This window comes from Hetaerina americana, unplaced genomic scaffold, assembly GCF_022747635.1.
Source record: "Hetaerina americana unplaced genomic scaffold, ioHetAmer1.1.p SCAF_19, whole genome shotgun sequence".
Taxonomy (NCBI): domain Eukaryota; kingdom Metazoa; phylum Arthropoda; class Insecta; order Odonata; family Calopterygidae; genus Hetaerina; species Hetaerina americana.
In genome coordinates, this window is record NW_027286752.1 from 10054381 (window position 1) to 10073521 (window position 19141).

The 19141-nt window shown below is 36.9% G+C and overlaps 1 protein-coding gene across 1 annotated transcript in view; it reads left to right on the plus strand.

The window, feature by feature from the left end:
• Positions 1-19141, plus strand: part of IntS4 (integrator complex subunit 4) — a 50788-nt gene that overhangs the window by 20233 nt on the left and 11414 nt on the right. The window contains exons 10-15 of the mRNA XM_071584519.1: positions 1099-1304; positions 4838-4960; positions 10167-10302; positions 12491-12624; positions 14075-14389; positions 17247-17347. Coding sequence (XP_071440620.1) covers positions 1099-1304; positions 4838-4960; positions 10167-10302; positions 12491-12624; positions 14075-14389; positions 17247-17347 — 1015 coding nt within the window. The remainder of the gene's footprint in view (positions 1-1098; positions 1305-4837; positions 4961-10166; positions 10303-12490; positions 12625-14074; positions 14390-17246; positions 17348-19141) is intronic.

Below are 19141 nucleotides of genomic sequence, written 5' to 3' on the forward strand. Positions count from 1 at the left end.
CATGAAAAAGAGTATTCTATCAAGGCCAAGGTCCTCAAAATAGGCATCTGTGTTGGTTATGACCTTGTTCAATGTGAAATATTTTTGGCCAAGCCATTTCCTCAAGTTTAGAATTAAAAAAAGTCACTTGGGCGAAATCTGGTGAATACAGTGGATGTTGTAATAATGTGAACTTAATTACCATAATTCCAAGAAATTGCAGGAGATGCAGAGCATGTAACTTTTGACGGAGTCATCCGCTAATATGCAATACAATGCAACAATTTCAGAGTGTAAAAATAATTTGCCTTGACCGGGATTCAAACCCAGATCCCAGTCAAGGCTAATGAATTTTTCACTCTGAAGTTGTAGCACTTTAATTCCATAATTTTTGCCATTGAAACCTGGGCATTGCCCTGATGGAAGAAAATTTTTTCTTTGCCAAATGAGGATGTTTTGACTTGATTACTTCATTCAACCAGTGCATTAACAATGTATAATATTCTCTATTTAGCATTTGTCTTTTTTGCGAGTAATAGATGTAGATGATTCCATGTGTGTCCCCAAAAAACCATGGCCATCACCTTGCCAGCAGATTTCGCTGTATTCGTTTTCTTTGGAGCCTGATGTATAGAAACCCAGCGTCTTGACTGTTCCTGTCTGGGGAATATAGTAGTGTATCCATGTTTCATATACAGTTATGTATTGATGCAAAAACGTGTCATGATTGCAATAGAAAATTGGCAAGCCAACCTCCGAATAGATAAGATGATTTCATTTATTCTCAACTTTGCAAATGTAGCACCCATCTTGCTGAGATTTTTTTCTCACCCAATTTTTTGTGTCAAATTGAAAACCCTGTACTTTGTGATATGGCTTTAGCCTTAAATATTTTGCAAACTTTGATTTGTCAATCACTCAAAAACCATATCATAGATTTTGTCAATCATTTTGTAAGAAGTAACCTCTGCTGGGCATTCATGGAATGTGGATGTATGGATAATGTATTGATAATTGAGTTTGCTAATCAATAAATATCTGTCAACCTTAGTTTTATCAACCTATTTTCAATCCTTGTTGAGGAATTCTCCTTAATTGTTTTTATTTTCCTTATTCCAGAGGTCAGAAGTGCATCTGTGGACTCCATATGCTGGTTGTCACTAAACAACACCCAGTTTGCTACTCTGTCTTTGGATTTCCTGGTGGACATGTTCAATGATGAAATTGAAGATGTGAGATTGAAAGCTATTGACAGTCTTACCCGGATTAGTCATCACATAGTTTTACGAGAAGATCAGTTGGAGACAATTTTAGGTGCACTTGAGGTAGTGAAATTCTTGTTTTTTTAATAAATAGTGTTAAGTACCTACTCCCATGAACTAGAGCCTTGGCATGGTAATAATAATAATAATAATAATAATTTTTATTTGTCCAGAGACTGCATCATACAAAAAAAATTGTACACATAGTATAGGACACGTCAATATATACAATAATACACAATGTAAATACATATGCCTATTCTAAGTTTCATGTTCCATGAAATTCCTAATAGAATAGAACAAATTCCTTTGAAGAAAAGCTCTCAATTTTCTTTTAAATAGATAAATGTTTGTGCTGGATTTCAGGTCCTCGTTTAGCTTATTAAACATAAGGAGACCCATAGATTTAGGGCCTAGTGCGGTGGTTCTAGTTCTTACGTAAGTTCGGTGCAGATCATTTTTAGACCTGGTCCCATAGTGGTGAATACCACAATTTGTGTCATACATTGAAAGGTTTACAAAGGTGTACACCAGTAATACATAGATATAAATACATGGCAAAGGTAGAATGTTCAATTTATGGAATAATGGACGACAAGGAGCATTATGCTCTGCTTTGACAATTAGCCGTACGGCTCGCTTTTGAATTTTAAATATTGTGTCTGCAAGCGGAGAAGAACCCCAGAAAAGGATACTATATACTATACTGGGGTAGATATTTGCATAATATATTGACATGAGGACATCCATTGTTACGGTAAACCTGATGCTTCTAATAAGGAAGCAAATGGTATTCAGTTTTTTGCCCAGGTGACATATACTACCTTGATCAAAAAGTTCCCGGAATAACCACCGTGTGGCGCTCCCATCGTTCCGATTTGAGTTCTGTTTTTTTTGTTAAATTGGTACATCTGTTGTTGATATTCCCTTTAAATCTTAGTGTCATAACTTGACATTTGCAAAAGTTACGTAGCCAAGAGTACATCTATCTCTGTGTGTGTTGGCGATTTTTTACAATTTCAGAAATGGATTTAAATTTGCAACAACGAACTTGTATTAAATTTTGCGTAAAAAACGGATTTAGTGGCGCACGGACGTTGGAAATGTTGGAAAAGTGTTTCGGCAACGATTCTCTAAAAAAAACTGTCGTTTACCAGTGGCACGAGCGGTTCAGAAGTGGTCGTGAGTCAATCGAAGATGATGAACGCAGTGGCAGACCATCGACATCAAAAGTCGGTGAAAAAATTGATAAAGTAAAAGAAATGTTGGTCAATAACCGCAAATTAACCATCAGAGAAATAGCGGAGGACTTGAACATTGCCTATGGATCCGCCCAAGACATTGTGGTTAATGATTTGGGTTTCCGTCGTGTAGCAGCAAAAATACCTCAATTTCATGCAAAAAAGAGACCGTGTTGACGTCGCAAAAGACATGATTTGCGAGGCTGAATCCGATCCCACATTCATCAAAAGGATCATTACTGGAGACGAGACGTGGGTTTATGAGTACGACACGCAATCCAGACATCAGGCAAGTGAATGGCGTTCACCAAATGAGCCGAGACCAAAAAAACCACGTCGTTTTCAGTCAAAAAAGAAGGCAATGCTGACGGTTTTCATGGATTACAACGGTGTAGTGCATCATGAATTTTTGCCAGAAGGCCAGACAGTAAACAAAGAGTATTATTTGGGCGTTATGAGACGTTTGCGTGAAGCAATTCGCCGAAAGAGACCAGAAATGTGGGCAGAAAACTCGTGGATTTTGCACCATGATAACGCACCGTCGCACAGTGCTATCATTATTCGTAATTTTTTGACGAAAAATGCAACAAATACCATCCAACAGCCACCGAATTCACCTGATTTGGCTCCCTGTGACTTCTTTCTGTTCAATCGAGTTAAAAAACCATTACGGGGAACGCGTTTTAGCAGCCGAGAGGAAGTAATGGAAAAATCGCAGGAAGCACTGATGGACATACCGAAAACCGAATATAAAAAATGTTTCGAGGATTGGATCAAGCGCTGGCATAAGTGTGTTGCAGTCGATGGGGATTACTTTGAAGGGGACAATATAGATTTAGATGAATAAACTTGTATTTTTAATTTTCTGAATAAATTCCGGGAAATTTTTGATCAAGGTAGTATGCTCCCACCAGGACAACCGCCCGTCTAGAACTATAGATGTGAAATGGCTTCTGCATTTTGGTAACAATTTCAAAAGCATGGAGCCATTGAAATATTTGTTCTGTTAGCTAAGGAGACCTCAATTTGAAAATGCTTGTACAGTATGGCTTCCCTTTGAACATCAGCATGTGTCTTCTATGTATCATGAGAATATCCTTATTCTTTGCCCTGCATTATTTGTTCCTTCAATTTTTCAAAACTCTTCCCAACATTCTGCCTTTTATCAGGTCTTCAATACTACATTATCATTCAACATTTCATCTATCCATTTACTCTGCCTTTCTCAGACTACCCCCAGATTAACCTCCTCTCTTTGCCAACCCTATTTAAAGCTTCAATGTTTATCTTACCTACATCTCAAAAGCCTCCAATCTGCACTCATCCTCCTGCCTCAGAGACCAGGTTCACATGCATATGTTCGCTACACTCCATATCAAAGCCTTCACTAATATTTCCATCAGATCTTTATTCAGTTTGCCCATCATCAAAACTCTTCTTCTCACAAATGTCTCTTTAGTTACTGCAATTTTTCTCCTTATCTACACAATAGTATGCCCCTTATGCTATAAAATGCTGCCCAAACACATGAATGGTTCCACCGGCTCTAGTTTATTCCCTCCAACTTGAATGTTTAACCTAGTTTTTCTACTTCTCAAAACTCTCATTCCCTTTGTGTTGTTGTGGCTAATCCTCATCTCATACCCCTCTCATTGTTCATGTAAAGTACTCAATAATAAATCACCTCAAGTAACGCGTTCCCTCATTTATCTGACTGTATATTTATTGCTTTAGAATCTGTAAACTGAACTGACTTCATCATCTCACTGCCCACTTTCTTCCTAGCTCCCCAAGCCCTTTCCATACCACCCTTAACAATGCCTGAGCATATATGTTGAAAAATACTGGTGGTAACTGTAAATCCTGTCTCACTCCCCTGTCAGTCATGGCCCTTACCGATTTTCGATATGCTACTCTTACCTGTGCTATATAATTTAGTGACCAAGTTTAGAATAAGTTTTTATTGACAGAAATATAAAAATTTTGCAACTGTGGGTTCAGAGCATCCATGGGGTTGTGTCATTGCCAGTAGTGGGGAGACCTCTGCAATTGTCATGGCACGTAATCTTGGAGTAGCCAAGTTAAAAGCAAATTATCGAATTATTATGCATAAAAAGGATTATAGTCATTGCAAAATACATTAAATTGCTCATTGCGATGAAATGTGAGAATTTCACTGTGTAAAAACTATTTTTCTTACCTGGGATCCCAGTCTTGGTGAATGATTTTTGCTCTGAAATTCTTGCATTTTAACTTCATCAGTAAAGAAAACTGATTTATGTGATTTTTATGTTTAATCTTCTCCTTGTCATAATAAATGTTGATGGTTATGCAAGCAAAATTTTAAACTTGTAGGATTTTTCGCTGGATGTACGAGAAGGACTTCATAGGATGCTGGCTGCATGTCGGTTGTCTACAAAAGGCTGCTTGCAAATGTGTGTTCAAAGCCTTTTGGACAATTTGAAGAAATACCCTCAGGTATGCTTTTTGGATTTCAACCGTAACTTGTTTTATTGGATCTAATTGGTTATATACATCCACTTTTCTTTTTAAGTTGTCTCAGGAAATGCAGTGAACTTTATATTATCCATGCACACATTATACAGGTTGTGGATTATCCATGATTGACCTATTGGTTTTAGGTATTGATGGCAATTGGCAGGCAATGGGATGGGTTGTTTATCCCTGTACACATTACGTGGTGAGAGCGCTGTCTGCGTAAGAGAAGAGTTACAAAGATGCTGATGTTGTTTTTATGTTCCTTAATGATAAGGATGGAGAGGAGTACTAATCCATCCCCTCCATTTCCCAGTCCCAAAATGATTGATCCTTCCTCAAGTATAGCTGTCACCAGAATGTGGGGAAGTAGCTATCCTTCAACCTTTTCACTCACACTACTATATCTAGCAATTTTGCCATTTGCACTATCTTCTGTTTGGTGAAAGTCAATTGCATATTGCATTAATTCATGCAGACTCCACCATTCAGGTAAAGGATTGTCACTAGGAAGTTTGGAACATTTATGAGTGGAAAATAGCAAAGGAAAGGAAATCTGTGGCTCTATACCTCCCCCGATGTCCGGTTGAGTACGTTAGCTAGTTAAGCTGCCAAGGTGTCCTCTCACTTGTTCTGCTTGCTTGCTCCTCTATCCTGCTCCTTTAAACCCCCCAAAATTTCAAAGTGTAAGAGGATGCCTTGGTAGCTTAACTGGCAAATGCACTCGGCCAATCATTGAGAGGTCCGGGTACGAATCCCAGTCAAGGTTCCAAAGAAACTGCGGGAGATGCCGCAACAGTAACTTTTAATGGAGTCATCCGCTAATGTGCTTTTCAATGCAATAATTTCAGAGTGTGAAAATCATATGCCTTGACTGGGATTCGAACCCAGATCCCTCAATATCCGGTCGAGTGCTTTAGCCAGTTTTTTGAATGTGGCTGGCTCCAAAGAAAGTGAGAGTGAGGGAGAAGAGGGAATGTCTGGTGTGAGTCACGCAACTACTCCCAACTGCATCATTACTCTGTTTGATGCACTGAATGGTTGAGGCCTTAACTTTGTAGAATTCCATTTTTAACTCAGGACAAATACTATCTTTGCTTTCTACAGAATAAACTTTATTCGTCGACTAGTTTCGTTTACACTGTAACATCATCAGGACTAGTGGTACAATATAGATTTACCTGGGTTATATACTCGGTCGGGTAGAGGTAGCGGATGGGAGGTGGGGGAGTGTAATTAAGGAAAGGAGAGGTGTAAGAAGGGGGGGGAGGGGGAAAGGTTGGGAAGGGAGCGTGGGTTTGCGTCATGGGGATTTTTTGGGGTGTAGAATAGGAATGTCCAGGAGGGGTGAGTGGAAAGGGAAGAGGTGGTCATTAGTTATCTTTTCCTTCTTCTTAACCATTTTTAGAATTTCTAACTGCTCCCGGATATCCAGCTGCGTCCCTTTCTTCACTCCGTGCAGTAATTCGGGGGTGAAATCCGCTCGGTGGCCTTCCGTCGAGAGATGAGTTGCGAAATGGGACATCCCAGTGTTCTTTATGAAATCCCTCCGGTGTTCTTCCGCTCAAACCGTTAGGCTCCTCCCTGTCTGACCAATGTATTTAGCATCACAGCCGCCACATTGCAATTGGTAAACCCCGCTCTGGAGAGTTGGTTTCATGGGGTCTTTGACTGCAGGTAGCAAACTCCTTAGGTTTTTATTATTCTAGAAGGCAGGTTTTATGCTCATATCACTGAGTACACAGCCTATTTTAAAGGAGGGTTTTCCTACATATTTAATGCGTCGCCACAAAGCTAGGTCTCTGGGTGGGGGACAGTACATTTCTCTGAATAAAAGTTTTTTCCTTTGTTATCTAACAAGTCATCAATCAATTTTTCTGTGTACCCATTGGCCAAAGCAATTTTTTTAATATTGGTTATTTCCAACGTGAAGGCTGAGGGGTCTAAAGGGATAGCTAATGGAATAGCCCTGTGTATCATGCTTTGAAAGGCTGCAAGTTTTTGGTGAAATGCATGTTTTGATGATGCATGGATGACCTGGTCTGTACAAGTGGGCTTGCGGAAAATAGAAAATTTGTGTTTTTCCTCTTTAATAGAAATAGTTAGATCCAGGAAATTCAAATTATAACCCTCTTGGACCTCCATGGTGAATTTAATCCTTGAATTTAATGAATTGATGAGCTTAAAAAAATTTACCAATTGTCTCTTCGTACCTGTCCACAAACATAATACATCATCTACGTAACGGAACCAGTAGTGCACATTTTTGAGGAGAGGATTTTCACTATTGAAAAGTTCTATTTCTAGGTTATTCAGAAATATTTCAGCCAGTAGAGGTGATAGGGGGGAGCCCATAGCTAGACCTTCCAATTGTTGATATAGGTTTCCATTAAACAAGAAATAATTCTGATTTATGCACACTGTCAATAAAGATATGAGTTCTACAATACAAAAACTTCTACAATAATAAAAACCTAAGGAGTTTGCTACCTGCAGTCAAAGACCCCATGAAACCAACTCTCCAGAGTGGGGTTTACCAATTGCAATGTGGCGGCTGTGATGCTAAATACATTGGTCAGACAGGGAGGAGCCTAACGGTTTGAGCGGAAGAACACCGGAGGGATTTCATAAAGAACACTGGGATGTCCCATTTCGCAACTCATCTCTCGAAGGAAGGCCACCGAGCGGATTTCACCCCCGAATTACTGCACGGAGTGAAGAAAGGGACGCAGCTGGATATCCGGGAGCAGTTAGAAATTCTAAAAATGGTTAAGAAGAAGGAAAAGATAACTAATGACCACCTCTTCCCTTTCCACTCACCCCTCCTGGACATTCCTATTCTACACCCCAAAAAATCCCCATGACGCAAACCCACGCTCCCTTCCCAACCTTTCCCCCTCCCCCCCCCTTCTTACACCTCTCCTTTCCTTAATTACACTCCCCCACCTCCCATCCGCTACCTCTACCCGACCGAGTATATAACCCAGGTAAATCTATATTGTACCACTAGTCCTGAGGATGTTACAGTGTAACGAAACTAGTTGACCAATAAAGTTTATTTTGTAGAAAGCAAAGATAGTATTTGTCCTCAGTTACTCTGTTTGACTATGTAATGTAGGATATCTCTGTGAAAACTTTGATTTTGATTTTCAGGGAGTAGTTAGTTGTATGTGAATTGGTTAGAGTCATGTAAGGCAAAACTAAGTTACACAAAATAAAGAACGATAAGTGATTATTTTATGGAGTGGCAATTGCAATGATGTGAAATGGCGTATATTTTTATTAAATTCAAGTTTAAAAGTGATTTAGTTTTTAGGAGGCTAGGTAACTAATGTACTGTTCTTATTTTGCCGCTGACTGCTGCAATGGTCTTCAAGATCCGTAAACTTTTGTTATTGTTCCCTAATTGTGACTTTTGTTAAACCCTTGCCAGCTGGTACAAAGTCTTCCTCCAAGATTTGCTCCTTCCCTTTGCAGCTTGCGTACTTTTCAGTTTGGCCAGGATGCCCCTCCTGGATTCTCTTCCGTCATACAATGCTAATTCAACAAGGATCTACTTATAGGTGGCTGGTGGCTTTTTTTGGGGAGTTTATTAATTTTGGTGGCATAACTCGAGAAAGGGATCCTGGAAAGAATCTAATCAGTGGATCATACATGCTTTCCGATTATCAGTGTATCTTTGACAAGTCATTTGTATGGAAAATTTGGAGCTTACTGTAATGTCATGTACATTACAATGGCAATGGTGAAATCAATCACATGAAATCTTCTCCTGTCTGCAAATAATACAAATTGTTTTTAGTTAAATTATTAACTTGATATTTTTAGCATACATAACTATAAACAAGGGTAATAGGTTTAAATATCAATTTAATTTGCATGATAAGTTGCTTGAAAATCTGTCAACACTTAGTTGTGGATTGCTGATTATATTGATACAAATGTAATCTTATCACCACTTAAGTGTTCTCTCTTTGGAAGTTGACTCTGGGGTATTTGAAGAGTTGCTGTCTATGAATGATGCTGAATTAGAATAAAGTGGCCATGGAAATTCATCACTAATTCACCAGACTCTTAGGCATTTTCTTTCTTCGTACTCTTTCGCTCATTTGCTTTTGAACTAATTCCCAAAAAATGACCCTCTATGAAGACAGTGTACCCCTTCCGGAAAAAAAAGAATCTCGTGGTCAACAATTCACCCGATCACATCCCACTGTACTGAGTGGTGTATGAGTGGGCCATTTTATTTAATTGGCTCACACACACAGCTCTGCGGCTTTTACACCCCTATGAGAGAGTGTACCTTAATTTGCATTGGCCACTCTCGTCCTGTTTGGTACTATTAAGCACCATGAGTTAAATTGTAGAATGAGGTTTTTGGTTTATTTCTGAAAAAGAAGATCTGACTTTATCATTTCACCCATTTAAGTTTCTTTGAAATTTTGAAAGGATTTTTTGTTTAAACTGTAGGCAAAGTGGGCTAACTCATGAATAGCTTTCTGAGGACCTGGCAAATTCTGAGACTGAGTTGATAAACAATCCCCTTGCTAGAGGAATAAAAAGAAAACCCCTGTATGTGTATTTGAACAATGGCATATGAAACATGAATTCTTATGACTGCTAACATGAAATTGGCTAAGAGGTATATTAATATGAACATTCGTGCAAGAACATACAGTGAGTAATGAAGAGTGATGTGAACTTTCAATGTTCATTAATGTATTTAGTAAATTAGCATTCACCAGATATTAAAGAATGTATCTGTCCTGTGTCTAGAAGGGAAAGTACAAAAGAGCAGAAAAATGCTAACCCAATGACCCATTACCATTGCAGTACTTGTGAAGTAAACGTGACATATTGGGTAAAACATGATAAGCAGTACTCGTGTTTGCCTGATGGCCTTAAGTTGTGAATAAGCAAACTAGTCCCCTCCTCCCTTCAACCTCATGCTAAACAGCTTCAATGTAATGCCTAAGGGTTATGTGAAAGAAGGGGCTATAAAGTTTTAATCTCGTACAATGAAATCGTTAAATAAATAAATAAGCATCAGAATTCGAGAGGCAGTGTAAATTAATGAATCCAGTATGTGGGTTTTGATGGTATTTTATGTACAGTTCATTGTTATCTTACCCCTAACCGAGATATACTTGTATTCATTCATTGCATGTCTTCAATTCTCCTCTCACAGGATCGCAGATCTACATGGCACTGTCTAAAGAGCATCGGTGAAAGACATCCTGAACTTACCCTTCCACTTGTTCCTGAGCTGCTGTCAATACACCCCTTTTTTGATATGCCAGAGCCTGATGTGGAGGATCCTGCCTGTATCCTTTATTTCCTCTCTGAAATTAATTGGGGGTATTTTGTAGAATATATGTGGCAGTTTAGATTAACTTTATGGTGCAGGGATATACTTTTAGATGTGAAACACATTTTAATTCACACATGTTATTTCCAGACTCTCCACATGACATGACATGTAGCCTCATTTCTGGGCTGTCATCCTTCTCTAAATGTACCATGGGAATAATATTTTTCATGAATTAGAAACATCTTGCTACCTTAGGATACAAGACCTGCATTTCCAACAATGCATGTGAGCTAAAGTTGATATATTTATAAAGGGAAAATTTGCCCTTTACGTTAAATTTTACTGGGGGGGCTCTTCCTTGGCTTATTTATAGCTTTACTGTTCTACATAAAACTATTTATGTTTTATACATGCCTATGAAAACTATGGCTTTGTTATTTATAGATTACATTTTCCAAGAAGGTGTCAGTGCAATCACAAAAAATATGAAAACTCTGATTTATGGTTATTTTTTTAAGGAGGTGACAAAGACTGTAATCAGAATTAATAAGTTCCTTATATTTATAACTAAGATATCGACAAGGCATTTGGTTACCCAAACTCCTCCCTAGCTGCTGCCTAAGCTTCTCCTATTCTCTTTTTTGCCTTAATTATGAAGTTCTGCTCTTCTGACTGAATTGAATTTTTTTCTTTTCCTGTCTTCTGTTTCATGGGAAGTATTCAAGTTTGTTTTGTGCTCTTGGGAGAACCATTGTCAATTTTTACATTCTGGATGTCATTTGGGGTTGGGGACACTAGTACTGCTGTTATAGTGGCTGCTGGTGTGAACAAACCAGAAGAACAATTGTGTTTGTGTGTTAATATTGCTAAAGAAATAATGTGATATGGTCCCGTGATTAAGGGCTACCTCTCTCCCTGGAAAATCAAGAATCCCCGGAAAAGTTTGAGAATATATTTGCGTGTATAAAAAACTTGGGAAAGTCTGTACAAAGTTGGAGGTTTTAAGAACTGTATTTTTTGGTTCTTCACTTTTATCCTCTTCAACACGGTACAGCTCATAAAAGTTGCCTGGTGTTTTATAAAGAAGGCTGAGTTGGTAATTTTTCATCAAATACTCCAATTTTTTCACTAATTTATACTAAATAAATGAATAAGTTAAATTATTGACTGCTGGTTTCATAAACTCCTGCTTGTCATGCATGTCTTCACTTAAAATGAGTGTTTTGAGTGTAATTTGATCCATGAATTTGGTCCCAGAGAATAAAATTTCACCCTCATAGCTGTATGTGCATATGCATCAAGTATGAAGTCATCTTGCTTTTATTCTATCTCTGTGATCTCATTACTGCAATGGCTTCTAACATACTTCTTCCTGACCCCAAACTGATCATCCCTTTAATAATTATTTTTTTCTTCCATCCATCCTCTTATAAATGATCTTAGGTACCACTTAGCTTACATGATTCTGTTTATTGTTCTGCTGAGTTCTGCTTATTGTTCTGTCGGCCTCGCATATGGCTGCCTTTCCCATTCTTTGTGATGGGAACTAACCCTGATCTAATGAAATCTTCTATCCAAGTTCCTATCATTCCAAGTTTCTGGTTTAGCAGCTATGCAACCATCAAACCTCCTGAGATGTTTGCGAGTTATAGAAAACCTGTTAACCGTGTTAAAAAAACCTTTATTAAAACCTGTTGCTTAGATGGCTTGTAATCTTCAAACATTCAAAAGCAAAGATAATGGGTAAATCATTATCACCAATGTATTTCAGGATAATATTGTCTGCCAAGGTGACTTGTGAATATTCCTCACCCATATGATTCAAGGTACCCCATGAGTAACAGGAATTCGGAAACAAAGGGAGACTTTTCAGATCCTTGAGTCAGGTAACACATGATCAGTCTGCATGGATAGTCTTGGTGAATAGACCTCATAAAACATTTTTACAGCAAATGCAGAGAAGAAAATGCACCTCTCATGTAGGAAATGTATCCTCTTGAGTGTATTTTTGTTATTTGTGCTAAAAGTAATCATTCAGGAAGCATTTATATATTAATTTACATCTGTTGACATGGGAAATAAATTGCTTGACTACATTAGGTTATCTTTTGGTATTTAGTTAAAGGAATTTTGTTGGCAAAGAGGTTAATATTGCACCTTATTTTTGACTCAATGTATTCTCTCCTTGATGATAAACCTAGACATATGTATTTTGATTTTGGTTTTCAACTCTGCTTGTCACTGCCCTACAATGCTGGAGCTTTTCGAAGAACATACCTTAAAGCATTACTCTTATTTGAGAGACACAATGCCATCCTTGGTGCCTCCTTTGAAGGTAAGCTTGCTATTTATTTTTTGTGTTTATAGCTGGATATTGAATGGTGACCTCCTAATTTATGCCCATAATATATGTATAGTTCTACCCACAATTTGTATTTAATGTTTTTGTAAGGGAGGGAATGCTTAATTCATAACTGCCTTGGAATCCTTTATTCTTCAGTTTTCAAGTATAAAGGGGATGATATTGAATTTGTTTAAGTGTTGGGATGACAACTACCCTAGAGAATTCAAAATTTTCCATATTTTAATTTTTTAATTACTTTTTCAATTACTTGAAATTGCTGGAATGAGGAATTACTATTGAAGCAGTTAAACTCAGGGTTTTCTATGTTCTGCAGGGGTTTAAACTTATCAAAGTTTTAAATGCAAACAATATTATAAAATGGTTTATACATATATTATAATTTATTTTATTTGTCAATTTTAATAGCAATTTAATTACATTGAATAGTTTACAGTTTCAGTGTTCAATGAAAACCTTCCAATTGAAAACCTTCCAATTGAAAAATGTTCTCTGTGGATATATGATTTTCTTCAATCAATCAGCTATATTCAATAATTTATAAGATGTGCATATATTTTCAGCCTATCGAATACATCTCAAATGCCAGCCAATCAGCCTCTCTTCTTGTATGAACAGAAAACCATCCATGGGCAAACATTGGCAAGATTAGATAGACACCAATTTCATTTGAGGACTGCCTTGCGGCAGGGAATAACAGGGGATGTATCCCTTATGGAGTAAATGGCAATAGTGTCTCAGACATGAATGTATGCATGGTATAAATATGCAAGCCACAGCTCATAATTCAGTGAATACCTCATATTCAATTGACTTTTTATGCATTCATTTGTGTCTCACTCATTTTCCTTTGATAGATATTGTGTTGAGATTTCATAAAAGATTGAGGATTGATTTCTTTTTTTAAGCCAATTGGTGTCAAGTTAGCCCAAATGCATTAGACTGTTCAGAAACTTACTTGGTATTAGTTTTGAGCATATATATTATCAGTCATGGGGTTGGCCAGACTTTAAAATTTTTGAGCTTCTGCAGGTATTTTTTTCTGCAAATTTGTTGTCAATAGAAAGACTTAGTTTGTTGATGCAAGCATTGTTTTATCTGTCATTAATGAAGTCCTTAACATGTTATTAATATTACTCCATCCATCCTTAGTAATGAAAATTTTCAACAATTTAGTATTTTAATAATATTGAAAGAAAGGCAGAAAATTTCGAATCTGATTGTTGAAACATTTTCAATCTTTAAAAATTCATGAAAACAATTCACTCTTCACGAAACATTCACTTGGCTGCAGCCATTCCTCTGATATTATGCCATTTAATTTACATTTGTGTGATATCAATACTGAACTAGATTTTATGAATTTTGAAATTTCCCACTATGTAAAAAATGATGTAAATATGTGGTTACGTATATTTTGCAGCTTCCAGGGATATCCTGTTCCAGGGAATTGGTCCCGGTCACTACTGGCTCAGTTCAGTTCATGAATGAAGTGCTTGGTCGTTTGGCAAGATCCATGTCAGTGCCAACATCAAGCCCGTCTTCATCTTTGGCTCCATCACCGTCTCCCTCCCCATTGCAGCAAGTTCCGCTTGCTTTTGGTGGTGCCAGAATACGAAGGGAACTCCAGGAGGCTGCCCAAAGGGATCTCTCAAGACTTGCAGAAATAGATTCCAATCTTGCTGGGGCTGCAAGCTTTGCCTCCCTTTATATAAGCAGCCAATTGCTTTTAGAAAAGGTTTGTTTGGTTTATTGCTTACTTCCATTTGAACCATTTAAGAATGCTTGTCAGTATTCTTGTGTTTGAAGATCACTTAGTATGAAGTCATTTGGCTTACTGGGGGTTCCAACATCACAGCTCTCAATTGCTAGTTAAGTGTTTAAATAAATTGCGAAGCCACTTCAAGAACCAATTCAATTTAAATAAATGTGGTTTTTCAATGGATGCTGAATTTCTGCTTGCTAGGTATAATAATAACAGCTTTGCATGAACTGTTGTTGATTCAAAAAATTATGCACTATTGAGTTTGAAGAAGTGTACCAGAAAACTAGACTGCCTATGTATTTTCATGCATATCACTGTTTAGTTTGTTCCATTGTACACATGTCTCTATTTGACTAAATTTTCTAATATGTGGTTGAAAGTTATCATATCAAAACCAGAATCGTCAGAGAGCATACTTTTTAAGCTAATCGTCATACCTCTTTACTTTCTTCCCACACCTTTGCAAGAAGAATTATTCAATCTCTCTGTAACTTTTACTCTGCATATTTTTACTATTTTTTGTGTTATTTTTGTTTAAGTTTCCAATTGTTGATGTTATTTGATGTGCTATTTTTAAGCATCTGAAAGCATTATTTCTCTGGTACTTGAAGATGCACGGTAATAGTTCAGCATTCTCCGTGTTGGGATTACTTTAGATTGACAAATTATAACTTAATGAATGTTAATTGATACTGCAGATTTATACGAGAGCAAAAAGTCAGGTTTTTTCAGCCCTGACTTTCAGTCTTAATGGGAATTTTCTCATGATTGGCTGGAGCAATACTGTTATTATCAGGCCTTAATTTAATGGCATTTCTGCAATCCTATCTTATCTACCGCACAAAAATCTTGTTTTTTCATCGGAAAAATACAAATGCATACTGAAGCATTATTCATTTTTACATCTCAATCAATATCTAGGTATGTATGTGGGTGCTCCACAATATGAAACACTTCAATAGAGATGTATATTTATTGAAACTGTCCACTCTTTAACCTTGAAGACAGGAATGTGGTGGTAAATATGATGCCATTCATCAAAAGGTTTTGGAATGCTTGGAAGTCAGGTTGAATGAAATAAGAAGACTTAAAGAGGTTGGTCTGAATAGAAGAGTGAATTTTCAAATCCAAACAACACTTTGAGCTTTGGAAAGAAATGACTTTCGTCAGATGAATGGCAGAGAAATGGCAATTGATGACTTAACCATTTGTGTTATTATGTGAAAGATTAATGACTCTGGTATTAAAAAATGTTCTCTTCTTAGAACATCTTCCAGAGCATATGCCAGATTTTCGTGTGATATTCAGAAATAACTGATGCGAGTAGTGTAGTGAATTAGATTTTGTTGTAGACAATTTAACAGTAAAACTAGTTTAATGAATTTCATCAATAAATGATTGTTTTGTGTGTCAATCTTAAGTGAGTGCTGAAAATCAATGCACTTAGGAAACTACTTCTCTTTGGTCTTCTATATGCAACCTCTTTTACGGGGATGAGACATGATTATGTTGAAGTAGGACTTTCAATTTTTCATCCGGTAGGAAGATTTAAAAGCTACTTGGAAAGAAAATCTCAATGACAATGTTTTATACTGCAACTGCATTCCTTTCAGATACCTCCAAGCACTAGAAAACAAATTATTTTTCATTTTGGAATTAATAACAATTTCTTAGGTTTAGCAGAATGTCATAAGGAAGAAATAAGAAAGTTTACCTTTTATAAATAGATGCAAACATTTTGAAGAATGGTAGAGGAATTATTGGAGATCTGTGAATGCTTAAATAGCATGAATATCACCAAGTATTCAGGAAACAATTCAGATTCTATGAAAGTACTTATTTTGCATTTGAAGTTCAAACGATGCCATCAAATCAGGAAATTTAGTGAATCCCAAGTGATGTTTAATGTTCAGATCCTAGTGAGATCCCCTCTAGAAATAGAGGGATGTAGCTTCATGCTTCAGGCCCTTGGGAACAATCAGATCAAAGCCTCTCTGTTTTTGCATTGTAATGTTTTCCTAAAATACATATTTTTCTTAATTAATTCTATGGGAAATTCCTTGAGAGACATTCCTGAAATGATTTTGTCACAAAGTTTTGTGTCGGTGTGGTCATTGCCTGCTTAACAAGAATCTTAGAACAATGTGCTATAATAGAAATTAGCCTGTATTTTCCAATGTTTTGAGTCAACCCAGTTTTTTTCCAAGATGTAACACCTTGAAATGTCTTATATTTTTTGGAACAATACCACTTTGATGTGATTTGTTCATAAATTAAGTCAACATTGGGTGGACAACTGTGAGAATTTTTATGATGATGCAAACATTTTGAATTTGAAGAATTAGTATTAATAAGAACCATAATAAGCTTTTCATTCAAATGTAATCATTTGCATATGGCAATCTATTGACTTCATTTCTTTTTTTAGAATTACTTGTTACACCTCAAGGTAGTGTGTATTAGTTCAGTTTTTCTCGCAAGTAATGTGTGCACCTGCCTGCTAATTATATGGTCATGGGCTTGAATCCCAAATCAGGAATGAATGTTGTGCCAACTCTAGCTGTATGGCCAGTGAGATGTTTGATAACCGTCTGAGGTATTTTGTACCGCAAAGCATGTGGACGTGTGCTGGTTTGCAAAAATTAGGTAGTAAATTTTACCAATTTAATGGTGTGGGATGACTTTTGTCCCTGAATTTATTTAAAGTCCTGTCATTGCCAAAGTTTTGGAAGATGACGTATAAAAGCAAATGATTCTTTCATTATTAATGGCATTTTGAAAATTGAATATAGGATTAATTTAAAATTTTTACTCCAATACTTAATACCAGGTGGTGTCTAATAAGATGTGGGCAAGCCCTACTGCTGCAGCTTCTCATCAAGGAAACATTGTTCGGAATTCCATAAATCAGCTGTTGCAACAGTGCCTGAAGTAAGGTTTTACTAAATTTTTAATTCTTAATTATTTTAATGATTTACATCAGGAGATTGCTTTTATTTTGAGATCAATTATGCTTAAAGTTTAGCCATATCAATATGGGCATGTTAAGGAGGGTTTCTTTCTAATCAATCAAATAATGAAGTTAATATTAAAAATTCCCATTCAGTGGCTAATTAGCTAATGAAATCACCCAAGTATTGCCATAATATGCACATTCTTTCTTAGCTCATAATTAATGGAATGTGAAAAAGGAGATTTGAGGAGTAACTTTCAATGGAGTAATTAACTGGTATTATAAAATGAAATTAGTATAATTATAATAGTTAGTTATTATTAGATGATATCATACCACAATGGTGATCATCAAAAACATTAAAAACACCAGAAAGAGTACCAAAGTAGATATTTATGCATGTTTTTCTTGAATACAAAGCCACTAATGTCAACCTGAAGAAGAAATTCATTGACTGAGTAAAAGGGCTCGGTAGATAGCCAATGATATTGTCGGGTCTCAAAACATGAGTGATGAGATAGAGCATGAGGGAAGAAAGGATTGAGACCCCAGAGCATCGTGAGAAGGAGCTGTGTGTGGAGGGCAGTGGTAATTTGGTCACCTCATGCTTGCTGAGGAAAAAGGTAGTGTGGAAGTTCACGGGTGTATCAGTGTTGGATTTTGGGCATGGCATGTGTAGGGGAGAGGAGGGGTGATATGGTGACTGCAAAGAAAGGGAGGAGTGTAGATGGCCACGTGTCAGGAGGTGAGGAATCTTTGAGGATATTCAAATGAAGGTCCAGTGATGAATGATTATTGTATCTGCGATCCACTTGGAGCGAGAGGGAATAGGGGATTGTGCATTTAGTGTTGAGGGTGGAAGGTGTATTTAAGTGGAGATATTGATGATGGCTGGTAAGCTTGATGTGAGCTGAGGTGAGAAACTGGTTGTTAGAAAGAAAGATTTCAGTGTCTAAAAAGGTGATACTGGTGCTGGAGGTGAATGAGATGGAGAAATAGGAATTGAGTCAAGAAATGACTTAGAGAGAGGATTGGGGCTGCAGATTCAGAATGTAAATATGCTGTCATTGAAGGAGAGCCAAAAAAAATGGTTTCGGTGACTGTGAGGAGAGGAGCTCTTCTCCAGAATTCAGCAATACCTTCATAGTGGGGAATGGAAGTGTCTAGGGTGTTTAAATCCATTTTAGCCATTATAACATTGCTTTGGAGAGGGAGTTGCTGACTGCTAAGTCTTTCTAAAAAGTTACGTGTGTCCCAAAAGGATGAAAGGAAATTCGTATGTTAGGGATTTGAGATGGAAATTGACATAAGTGGAAATCCTGTAATTCTTCATATGCTAAAAAAACTTATCAGCAAACCAAAAAAAGATATGACAAGATTATCGTAGAGGCCAAAAGAAGTTACTACTCTGCTTCCAGCAATCCTGTCAAAACAGCTTCAAAGCTAATTAGTGAAATCTTTCCTCCTGAAAATAGAACTGTTAACACTGTTGTTTTGTGGACTCAATTGTTTCCTACTGTTAAAAAAATATGTATAATAATAGTATTCAGGTAAATTATAGTGGCTGCACTGATTCTCTCTTTCGTGATTGAATTAAGACATGAGGAAACCTTATAAAACGTGCAATAAAAAATTTTGTTGCCAAGGATTTTGTCAAAAAGTGTTGGAAATAATGTTCCCCAAAATATTATTTATGAATACAGAATGATTTTATTAAACATGATTATACTGTATCAAGGGTGGAACCAAGAATACCGGGAAAAATGTTTGCC